Below are 11692 nucleotides of genomic sequence, written 5' to 3'. Positions count from 1 at the left end.
AAATTGTCCCAGGAGTGTAGGATAGTGTTTTGTATGGGGAGGTCATTGGTTGGTGTGGACTCGGTGGGCTGAAGGACCAGTTTCCATGCTGCATCTCTAAAGTAAAGTAAATTAACATTTGCAATTATAAAGTGTCTTTCGGATTGTGAGCTTTTCCTGCGATTTCTCAGACAACCAGAGAAGAGATTATAACTCCAGGTTGGTGAACTACAGCTGAATGCTTTGCTCATTATTTCTACTGAGTTTAAATTTCACACTCTCTGATCCAAAATAAAATCCACTACATGGCTAAAATGTATTCATTTTTTGCTGATCTTGCAGGGAATTCTCAAAACTGCTGTTAAAATAAATCAGGCATTTTTTTAAATAAGCTGGAGTTTGGGCAAACTTGTTTATACACAGTTCAAAATCAATAATAGGTGCTCAAAACAGTGAGCAAATTTTCCCACCAAACAAATTTACCTTTCTGACTGATGAAGCATTTTAGAATTGACTGATTGATTGATTGATTGATAGATACGGCACAGAAACAAGCCGAGTCCACGCCGACCATCAATCAATAGTTCTATCTCATCCCACGTTCACGTCCACTCCCTACACAAGAGCGCCAATTAACCCAATACAACTAAACCAAATCTAAACGAAAACTGAACTAAAACCAAACTATAACTAAATTAAATCCAAACCAAAAAGTAAATGAAACATCATCTTTGCCTGACAGATTTTTATTTATTTCTGGGAAATGTTGCCTATTTTACATTCTCAGCCTAACAATACCTGTGTGAGAAATGGGGGGGAACCTTGATCACTGGCGCAATATTTAGGTTTAAACTCCCCCACTTCGCCCCGCTTGCATTCTGCCCCTTGGGGGAAATAATGGCGTTGTGTATAGTAGCTGCAAGTAAACATTTGCTTTAATTGGATAAGTGATTTGAACTGTGAGGATGCATTAATGCCCGTGTTTTTTTCCCCCCACACAGTCTCCTGCTTCTTCAACTTCACCACACCGTCTGGAGTGGTGCTTTCCCCCAACTACCCGGAGGAGTATGGCAACAACATGAACTGTGTGTGGCTGATCATTGCGGAGCTAGCCAGCAGGATCCACCTGATCTTCAACGATTTTGACGTGGAGCCCCAGTTCGACTACCTCACCATAAAGGACGACGGCACGGCCGACTCCACCGTCCTCGGCACTTTCTCCGGCACTGACGTCCCGTCCCAGCTGGCCAGCAACGGGCACATCACCCGCCTCGAGTTCCAGTCAGACCATTCCACCACCGGCCGAGGATTCAACATCACCTACACAAGTAAATCACAGAGACTTCCGTCTCGTTTAGAGGGTTTGATAAAACGGAACTGCAGATGCTGGTTTATACCAAAGATAGACGCAAAATGCTGGAGCAACTCAGCGGGACAGGCAGCATCTCTGGAGAACATGGATAGGCAACATCACCTATTTATGTTCTCCAGAGATGCTGCCTGCCCCGCTGAGTTGCTCCAGCATTTTGTGTCTATCTTTCATCCTGGGGAATTATTGCCGGCTTTACATTCTTGGCCTAATAATGCCTGTGTGATGAAGGGGAAAAAGGTTTTCGAGTTTAGAAATAGGGCGGTGCAGTGGTAGAGTTGCTGCCTTACAGCACCAGACACCCCGGTTCAATCCTGGCTGTGGATGCTGTCGGTATAGGATTTGTAGGTTCTCCTCATGACCGTGTGGGTTTCCTCCGTGCTCCGGTTTCCTCCCACGTTCATAGGTTAATTGGCTTCTGTAAAATTACCACTACTTTGTAGCGAAACTGAGATAGCTTGGAACTAGTGTGTGGGCGATCATTGGTCAGTGTGGACTCGATGGGCCGAAGGACCTGTTTCCATGCTGCATCTCTAAATTAAAGTAAACTAAACTAAAGATACAATGTGGAAATAGGCCCTTTGGCCCACTGAGTCTGCACCACAATCGATCACCCATACACTAGTTCTATGTTATCCCACTTTCGCATACTACACACTAGGGACAATTGGCAAAGCCAATTAACCTACAAAACTGCATGTCTTTGGAGTGTGGGAAGAAACTGGAGTACCTGGAGAAAACCCACAAGCTCAAAGGGAGAAAGTACAAACTCCATACAGACAGCAGCCATGGTCTGGATTGAACCCGGATCACTGGTGTTGTAAGGCCGCAGAGCAAACTTACTGCCGTCCCAAATTTGTGCCACCACAAACTTACTAATCTCACCACCTCCATTCACTTGCAACTCATTACAAGCTTTAGCACAGACGACAAGGGCCCCACAACAATTCCTGTGGCCCACCATTGGTCACGGCTTTTCAATTAGACCATATGCCATTAGTCATCAAAGAAGAGGGTATATAACCATCACAGAGACATACAGCAGAGAAACAGGCCCTTTGTCCCATCATGTCCGTGCTGACCATGATGCTCCATCTAACCTAATCCCATTTGCCTGTATTTGGCCCATATCCCTCCACTGCCACCCTCAACCTCCTTTCACCAAGCCAATGTTGTATCCAATTAGCCAACTCGCCTCCAATCCAATGTATCTTTATCTTCTGGAGCAGCAACCAAGCTGGACCTTGTCAACTGCCTGACTGAAGTCCATTTAAACATCTTTCCACCCTGCCTTCACCAGTCTGTTTTGTTTTTGCATTGAAATTAAATTTTGTGCTTCCGTATGAAATGAACTGGGCTGGAGAACACAATAAATGTGGAACTGAATTCAATTTATTTTTAATCTACGTTTTGTCCTGTATCTGCCGTCTTTCTGATGGGCAAACAGCCTGGATCATTTCATTTTCAGACGTGAATAAGTTCATAGTCATAAGTGATAGAAGCGGAATTTGGCCATTCGGCCCATCAAGTCTACTCTGCCATTCAACTATAGCTGATGTATCTTTCCCTCCTAGCCCCATTCTCCTGGCTTTTCCCCATAACCTATAACACCCGTACTAATCACAAATATAGAGTATCTAGCTGCCTTAAAAATGTCCATTGACAGCCTCCACAGCCTTCTATGGCAATGAATTTTACTGATTCATCACCCTCTGACTAAAGAAATTCCTCCTCATCTCCTTCTTAAAGGAATGTCCTTTAATTCTGAAGCTCTGGCCTCTCCCAGTTATGGAAACATCCTCTCCACATGCACTTTATTCAGGCCTTTCATTATTCGGTAAGTTTCAATGAGGTCCCCCCTCAACCTTCTAAACTCCAGCGAATAGAGGTCCAGTGCCACCATAGGCATGTCTCCAGGTGGCCAAATCATCTCGCCAACGGAGAAGGGAGAAGAGTTCAAATGATTGTCAGAGCCCAGAGCTTTTAAAAATGTCAACTGTGGCCGGCCTGCTGTGACACTCAGTGCAATTGAACATCTTGTTACTTGGCGAGGCCAAACACAGACTGGATGAACTTTTTGCACACCACCTTCACTCTATTGCGACTGGTGGGAGGGGTGTAAGAGCAGAGCTGGGGGGTACTTATCCCTTCCCACCCAAACCACCCCCTCCCCAGGTCCCTTCGCCAGCAGCCACAGTAGATGCAACACCTGTACTTAAAAATCTCCTCCATTGACTGTCCCAGTACCCCGACAGTCCTTTCAGGTGAGGCAGAGGTTCACTTGCACCTCCTCGAACCTCATCTACTGTATCCGCTGTTCTAGGTGTGGACTCCTATATATCGGCGAGACCAAGCGCAGGCTCGGCGATCGCTTCGCTCAACACCTTCGCTCATCTGCCTTAACCTAACTCATCTTTCAGTTGTCAAACACTTGAATTCCTCTTTCCCCATTCCCACACTGATCTTTCTGTTCTGGGCCGCCTCCATTGTCTGAGTGAGGCCGAATGCAAATTGGAGGTACAACACCTCGTATTTTGCTTGTGCAGCTTACACCCCAGCTGTATGAAAATAGATTTCTAACTTCAAGTAACCCTTGCATCCTGTCTCTCTCTGTCCCTCCCCCATCCTAGTCATCGTACTAGTTTCACTGTTGTCCTGTCGAGTTTCACTGTCTGTATATCACCTACCCCACAGCCAACAATAGACCATTGTGGGCTTCACCTTTCATTAATCAACGTTACTGTTTGCATATCTTTCATTCAATTGTTCTACATCGCTCTATATCACCGTCTATCTCTCTCATTTCTCTTTTCCCTGACTCTCAGTCTGAAGAAGGGTCTTGACCTGAAACGTCACCTATTCCTTTTCTCCAGAACTGTTGCCTGACCCACTGAATTACTCCTGATTTTTGTCTTATCTTGTTGCTAAAGCTGGCTGTAGCTTAAAGAATAAATAACACACACAGACGTGCTGGATCCCTTGCAAATGATGAAACACACTTTCATGATCAAATGTTCATTTATATATATATTCATGCTATAATAATATCGAGAAATCAGCCAAAAAGTAAATGTCCAAATGCTGAACCTCATAGGTGGAATTTACGAGCAAAAAAAAAGTTAATTTTCAACAAAACATATGAGCAATAATTATTGAAAGAAATTGACCTATTCTGACTGATGTTGACCCAATTCCCATTTTCTTTTAACTATAAACATGTTACAGTGATTTAAGTGCAACAGAGTGCAATGTAATAGGCAATTATAAGAATTTGTGCCTGATCTAATAGACAGGAGTAATGCATTGGTGAATGTAGATGAAGGCACTCTGTCTGTGTTAAGGTTTGGAGAAAGGTGAGGGAGGATGAAGTGACAATAGGTAATTGATCGAATTCTTGAATTAAAAATGGATGAGGAGTTCACAGTAATCCCCTACATATTCCCTGAGAGTAGGAGATGGTACAAGGTGCAAATTTCATTTCAGATTATTGACATTAAATGATGGAGGTTCTTTACATTCGAGCAAGGTTCCATGCATGTGCTTTGTAGATAAAAATCGTTAACGCGAAGGGCCTAAGTAAGTAGTTGTACAGGCTTTGATTATGACTTTAGACTTTACATTAGACTTTAGAGATGCACGCAGACACAAGATCTTCCGCCCACCGAGTCTGTGCCGACCAGCTATCACCCTGTACATTAACACTATCTTACACGCTATTTTTACAATTTTAACACAGCCAATTAACCTACAAACCTGCACATCTTTGTAGTGTGGGAGGAAACCGGAGCATCCGGACAAAACCCATGTGCTTACAGGGAGAACATACAAACTCTGTACAGACAGCATCCATGGTCAGGACCGAACCAGAGTCTCTGGTGTGTGAGACTGCAACTCTACCGCTGCACCTGGTCAGTAAGCACATTCTGCCGTCCTGGTCAGTAAGCACATTCTAAAAAATAGTTTCAGAGCCTCACAGGCAGACCTTACATGGAACTTAGACCATAGATCAGTACAGCACAGGAACAGACACCTCAGCCCACCATGCCAAGTATAACACATCTCCTCAGCCAGCACTTGAACCATAACTCTCCATACCCACGTGTCTATTTAAAATCCTCTATTATCAGGCACAAGCAACTTACAGCTGTTGTCAAGCAACTGAACCGTCCTATCACCAACTAGAGAGCAGTCCTGATCAACCATCTACCTCATTGGAGACCCTTGGACTATCTTTAATGGGACCTTATTGGACATTATCTTTCACTAAATGCCATTCCCTTTATCCTGTATCTATACAATGAAGAACAGTCTGAAGAAAGGTCTCGACCCGAAACGTCAAGGGCCTGTCCCACGTGGCTGATTTTTTTCGGTGACTGCCACAGTCGTAGCAGACCATTAGGACATCCAACTACGACCACACCTACGACAACCTACGACCACACAGACGACAACCTACGGCAACCAAAATCAACCTACATCCACCCGCGACAAGCTTCGACAAGCAACAACCCTGTCGGTGACAACTGAAGACAACTTAGGACAATTCAGTCGCCGGTACCTGTCGCCGGTTGACGTAGGGAGTCACAAATGGAATTCACCAAGGTCAGCACCCGGCGACAACCTACATTATCCTGGTGCCAACCTACGACAGCACCTATGACAGGAGAAGTCAAGCAACGTCAAGCCCACACTCGCAAAAAGTTTTGAACATTTCAAAATCCAGCGGGGACCAGAAAACCATTACGACTCTTTAGACAACTTGAGGAGAATACTCATGACCGTACAAGCATCACCCCGCAACCATGTGGCGACAGTGTAGTCGCCGAAAACATCGCCCGAGTGGGACAGGTGCTTCACCCATCCCTTCTTTCAAGAGATGCTGCCTGTCCTGCTGACTAACTCCAGCTTTTTCTGTCTATGTTCTGTACACTGTTGTCAGTTTGATTGTAATCAGGTCTAGTCTCTCCACTAACTGGATAGCACCAAACAAAATAGGTTTCACTGTAACTCGATACACATGACAATAAACTAAACTCAACTGCACTATCGTATCTGCCTCCACTATAAACATGGGTGGCATTATGGGAGAGTCGCTGCCTTACAGTACAAGAGACCCAAGTTCGATCCTGACTTCGATCTTGTCTTTATGGAGTTTGTACATTCTCCCTGTGACTGCATGGGTTTTCTCCGGGTGCTCCGGTTTCTTCCCACATTCCAAAGATGTGTGGGTTTGTAGGTTAATTGGTTCCTGTAAATTTTTCCAAGTGCACAGGAGAGTGCTCGTGTATGGGGTGGTAGCTGGTTGGCGCAGATGTCAGAGGGCCTGTTTCCACGCTGTATCTCACTAATAACCGCTGGTGAGTTATCCTGTGTGGCGTGTCCATCACCGTGCCCGTCGGAAACCAGCACCACTGCGTCACTGATGTTTTCAACGATGATGAATGAATGTTGTTAATACCTCGTCTTTCAAAAACTGTTGCACGTGACCTCCCGTTTTGCAACGTTACATTGAATCTACTTCTCCCCCTCAAGCAGTGTTCAGTTATTCAGGTGACAAAAAATAGTAATTTATCATGTCACATAGATCTCATTCTGCAATCAGCAAACGTTTACAACCAAACCCAATGTAATCTGACTATTACATTCCGATTCATTTTGTTCCCTCTTGGAAGGAAAGGTATTTGAAAGGGATTAGCATCAGCAGCTACTTGGATACATTCTAATATTTCGCATCAGGATTCCACAGGGAGAGATGACTTATTATTCTCAGAGCTGGTCAACGAATGGTGTATAGAATGAGCAATATCTTCCTGTGGTATTAACGGTGTGAATACCACTTTTATTTTCTGCAATCGATTAATATCTTACAAATGCTCTATATATTTGTGTTGCATGTGATATGGAATTGTGAATATTTCCTTAAAAAAGGATGGTTTTGCAAGCTATGAAACATTGCCATTTATAGTCCCCATCTTTTGGCTGTGAGGATCTCTGTAAATGACATCCAGGAACTTCAAACAACCCGTAGCATCAAACAGTCCCTGATTTATCAACAAATTTGTCGACAAATTTGGGTGGCACAGCAGTAGAGCTGTTGCCTTAAAGCGCCAGAGACTCGGGTTTGATCCTGACAATGGGGGCTGTCTGTACGCAGTTTGTACATGCCCATTCATTTGGAGGTTAATTGGCGTTTGTAAATTGCCCTTGGTGTGTAGGATGGAACTGATTGCTATTTGGCATGAACTCGGTGAACTGAGGGGCGTGTTTCCATGCTGTATCTCTGAACTAAACTTAACCAACCCAAACCAACATGCCATCCTTTCTGAAGTATGCTTTAATATTATGCTACAGTGTCTTCTCCCTACACCAAGAGGTTCACCAGCTTAAAGCATAATCGGAAAATCGTTTTCCAAAGAACATTCTCCAGTAACAATGCTAGTATCACCAAGACTACAAAAAGTAGTAAACACTGCCGAGTACATCATCGGCTCTGACATTCCTTCCATCGAGGGGATTTATCACAGTCGCTGCCTCAAAAAGGCTGGCAGTATCATCAAAGAACTACACCATCCTGGCCACACACTCATCTCCCTGCTACCTTCAGGTAGAAGGTACAGGAGCCTGAAGACCGCAACGACCAAGTTCAGGAATAGCTACTTCCCCACAGCCATCAGGCTATTAAACCTGGCTCGGACAAAACTCTGAACATTAATCTGTTATTTGCACTTTATCAGTTTATTTATTCATGTGTGTATATATTTATATAATGGTATATGGACACACTGATCTGTTTTGCAGTAAATGCCTACTATGTTCTGTGTGCTGAAGCAAAGCAAGAATTTCATTGTCCTATACAGGGACACATGACAATAAACTCACTTGAACTTGATACATTGGCAACTGAAGTGAAATTGAAAATGTGTGTCGGGTGAATAATGGTAAATGTGTGAAAGACCAAAAGCCACAAGAAATCCAAAGCAGTAATTGACCCTTTAGATGTCTCTTGTCTGCTTCACTGTTCAATAAGATCACGACCAAGAATTCACCTCAGCACCACTTTCTCCTTTAATGCCACCATATCCACAAATGCATCTCTGTCTTGAACACATTCAGTGACTGAACGCTGATGGCCTTTTAGAACAGGAATTTGAAGGATTCAGTACATGAAAATATTTTCTCCACTGGTGAAAGGTTTAAGGTGGGCGGGGAAAGATTTAATAGGAATCTGAGGAGTAACTTTTTTACACAAAGGCTGGTTGGTGGATGGAACGGGCTGCCGGAGGAAATAGTTAAGGGAGGTACAATATTTAAGAAATGTTTAGACAGGTATATGGATAGGATAGGTTTAGAGAGATATGGGCCAAATACAGGCAGGTTGAACTAGTATAGATGGAACATGTTGGTCAGTGTGGGCAAGTTGGTCCACAGGGCCTGTTTCCACGCTGTATGACTATGACTCTCTGGTGTATGGCTGACCCTATATTTTGAGGTTGTGACCCCCTTGTTCTAGTTAACTCTGCAGGGCAAATATCAACCTTGTATCGACCCTGTCATGGTGCCGTTAGCATGGTACATGTTCATCTTCTTATATGTGTTGCCACTGAATGGTTTCCGAGTGAATCATGGATTCAGATAGTAAAGTCATAATCATAGCGTCATACAGCATAGAAACTAAACCTGCCCACACCAAACAACATGCCCCATCTGCACTAGTCCTACCTGCCTGCATTTGGCCCATATCCCTCTAAACCTGTCTATCCATATGTCTGTGTAACTGTTTTTTTAATTTTTGGATAGTCCCTGTCTCAACTACCTCCTCAGGCAGCTTGTTCCATACACCCACCACTCTTTGTGTGAAAATGGTTAACCCCCAGATTCCTATTAGATCTTTTCCCCCTCATCTTGAACCTACTGCATGTTCTCTGGTTCTCCATTCCCCTTAGTTGGGCAAGAGACCCCATGCGTTTACCCAAATCTATTCCTCTCATGATTTTATACACTGTGAGAACACTAATTTTAAAATATTTTTCTTAACCAGCTTTCGGCCAAAATGAATGTCACGATCCTGGGATCCCAGTGAATGGAAGACGTTTTGGTGACATTTTCCTATTGGGAAGTTCTGTGTCTTTCCAATGTAATGAAGGCTTCATCAAAACACAAGGATCCGAGTCAATAACCTGTTTTATGCAGGATGGGAATGTCGTCTGGAATTCTGCAGTCCCGCGATGTGAAGGTAATCCCTACAAAAATCCTGGGAGGATGTGGGGTGTGGGGGGGGTTGGGGGGAGTTGGTGAGAAAGTGGAAAGAATAGAAACTGAGAACTGGGAGCAGCGGAAGAGTTGCTGCCTCAGATCGCCAGAGACCCGGATTCGATCCTGACTACTGTGTGTATGGAGTTTGTACATTCTCCCTGTGACTATCTGGATTTTCTCTGGGTGCTGCAGTTTCCTGCCCATCCCAAAGACGTGCAGGGTTGTAGGTTAATTGGCCTTGGTAAAATTGTAAATTGTCCCCAGTGTGTAGGATAGTGCTAGTGTATAGGGATCGCTGGTCGGCGCAGACCCAGTGGGCCAAAGGACCTGTTTCCACACTGTATGTCTAAACTAAACTAAACTAAACTAAACTATAATAAACTAAACTAAACTAAACCAAACCTACCAACAAAGTCAGCACGATTATGTTTGGGTGGTGTGTTGGGAGGTTTTTGTATCCAGGTGGAAAATCCAGGGTGGCACGGTGGCGCAGCGGTATAGCTACTACCTCACAGTGCCAGAGATCCCATTTCGATCCTACCAAGGGTGCTTGTCTATTTTGAGTTTGTACGTTCTCCCGTGATCTTCGGCTTCCTCCCACACTCCAAAGATGTACAGGTTTGCAGGTTAAATGGCTTTGGAAAATTGTAAATTGTCCCTCGTGTGTAGGATAGTGTTAGTGTACGGGGATTGCTGGTTGGCATGGACTTGTTGGGCTGAAGGGCCTGTTTCCACGCTGTACGTCTAAACTAGATGAACTAAACTAAACTAAACTAAACCTACCAACTAAAAGTCAGCACAATCGTGTTTGGGTGGTGAGTTGGGAGGTTTTTGAATCCAGATGAGAAATGCTGGGAGTAGAAGTGGTGCACATCATCTTTGTGTCAGAGGAAGCACTTGTTCCACCTCAAGGCCACTTAAGTATTGATGATGCTCCATCGCTCAGGTTCCTGAACTGCAGCAAGGCATTGTATATCATTGGTTTTCCTGCTCTCAGCCCTTCAAGATATTTCATTTTCTCAATTATATATGTATTAGATTCCATGAAAAGCCATTTTAGATTGCACCACACTTTCTGATAAAGAGCTCTATGTCCAACTAACATGCTGGGTAATGTTGAAGACTTTATTTTCAAACCTTTGTTTTTTTTTCTCTGATAATCTGAAGTTAACAGCATCCAGTTGTTGAAATGTTGCCCTATAGAAATCTTTCTTCTCACTTACCTCACCAAAACCACTTACTCAATCCATATTCCAATAACAGTAAGATTATTTTCTGAGTGCTTCCATGATTGACTAATGGGGGCCTCCCAAATATGTGGCTTCCTTGCAGCTGAAAGATCTCAGCTTTGTTGAAATCTTTGCCACCGTACCCATTGTGTTTCATTTCTTTCTGAAGCAGTGAGCTCAAAACTGGATGTTAAATGTGTATGACTTAATTACTTCTATCTATTGTCTTCTTATTAAATAAAATACATATACAGTTGAATGTCTTATATCTTACCCTTGTGTAAAGTTTAATATTTGCTCTTGTTCTGCCAAAGTATAAAACTTCATTTACCTGCTCAAAGTTATGTCTGGCTGTCAGAATAATTGCACAAACCTATCCAAAGTGGGCGGCGTGGTGGCGCAGCAGTAGAGTAGCTGCCTCACAGAGCCAGAGACTATGGTTCGATCCTGACTGCGTGTGTCTGTGCGGAGTTTGTACATTCTCCCTGTGCCAACATGTGTTTTCTCCGGGTGCTCCGGCTTCCTTCCACACTCCAAAGACCAAGATTCAAGATTCAAGATAGATTTAATTGTCACGTGTGCCAGATGGCACAGTGAAATCAATTCCCATACAGCCATACAATAAAAATAAACAGGACTCAACACACTATAGAATTTAACACAAAACATCCCCACACAGCAGAATCAAAGTTTCCCACTGTGTGGGAAGGCACCAAAGTCAGTCTCTTCCTCCACTGTTCCCCGTGGTCAGGGCCTCCCGTGCAGAGACGTGCAGGTTTGTAGGTTAATTGCCTTCTGTAAATTGCCCCCAGTGTGTGCAGGATAGACTGCTGGTTGGCGTGGATTTGGTGAGTCAAAGGAC

At 43.8% G+C, this 11692-nt stretch overlaps 1 protein-coding gene across 1 annotated transcript in view; it reads left to right on the top strand.

Moving 5' to 3' along the window:
- Positions 1-798: 798 nt before the first annotated feature.
- Positions 799-11692, top strand: part of LOC129697526 (CUB and sushi domain-containing protein 1-like) — a 512171-nt gene continuing 501277 nt past the window's right edge. The window contains exons 1-2 of the mRNA XM_055636177.1: positions 799-1307; positions 9387-9581. Coding sequence (XP_055492152.1) covers positions 953-1307; positions 9387-9581 — 550 coding nt within the window. The 5' untranslated portion in view covers positions 799-952. The remainder of the gene's footprint in view (positions 1308-9386; positions 9582-11692) is intronic.

Source organism: Leucoraja erinacea, chromosome 5, assembly GCF_028641065.1.
Source record: "Leucoraja erinacea ecotype New England chromosome 5, Leri_hhj_1, whole genome shotgun sequence".
Taxonomy (NCBI): Eukaryota; Metazoa; Chordata; class Chondrichthyes; order Rajiformes; family Rajidae; genus Leucoraja; species Leucoraja erinaceus.
The sequence above is the reverse complement of the archived record's forward strand: the minus strand, read 5'-3'. Positions and strand labels throughout refer to the sequence as shown.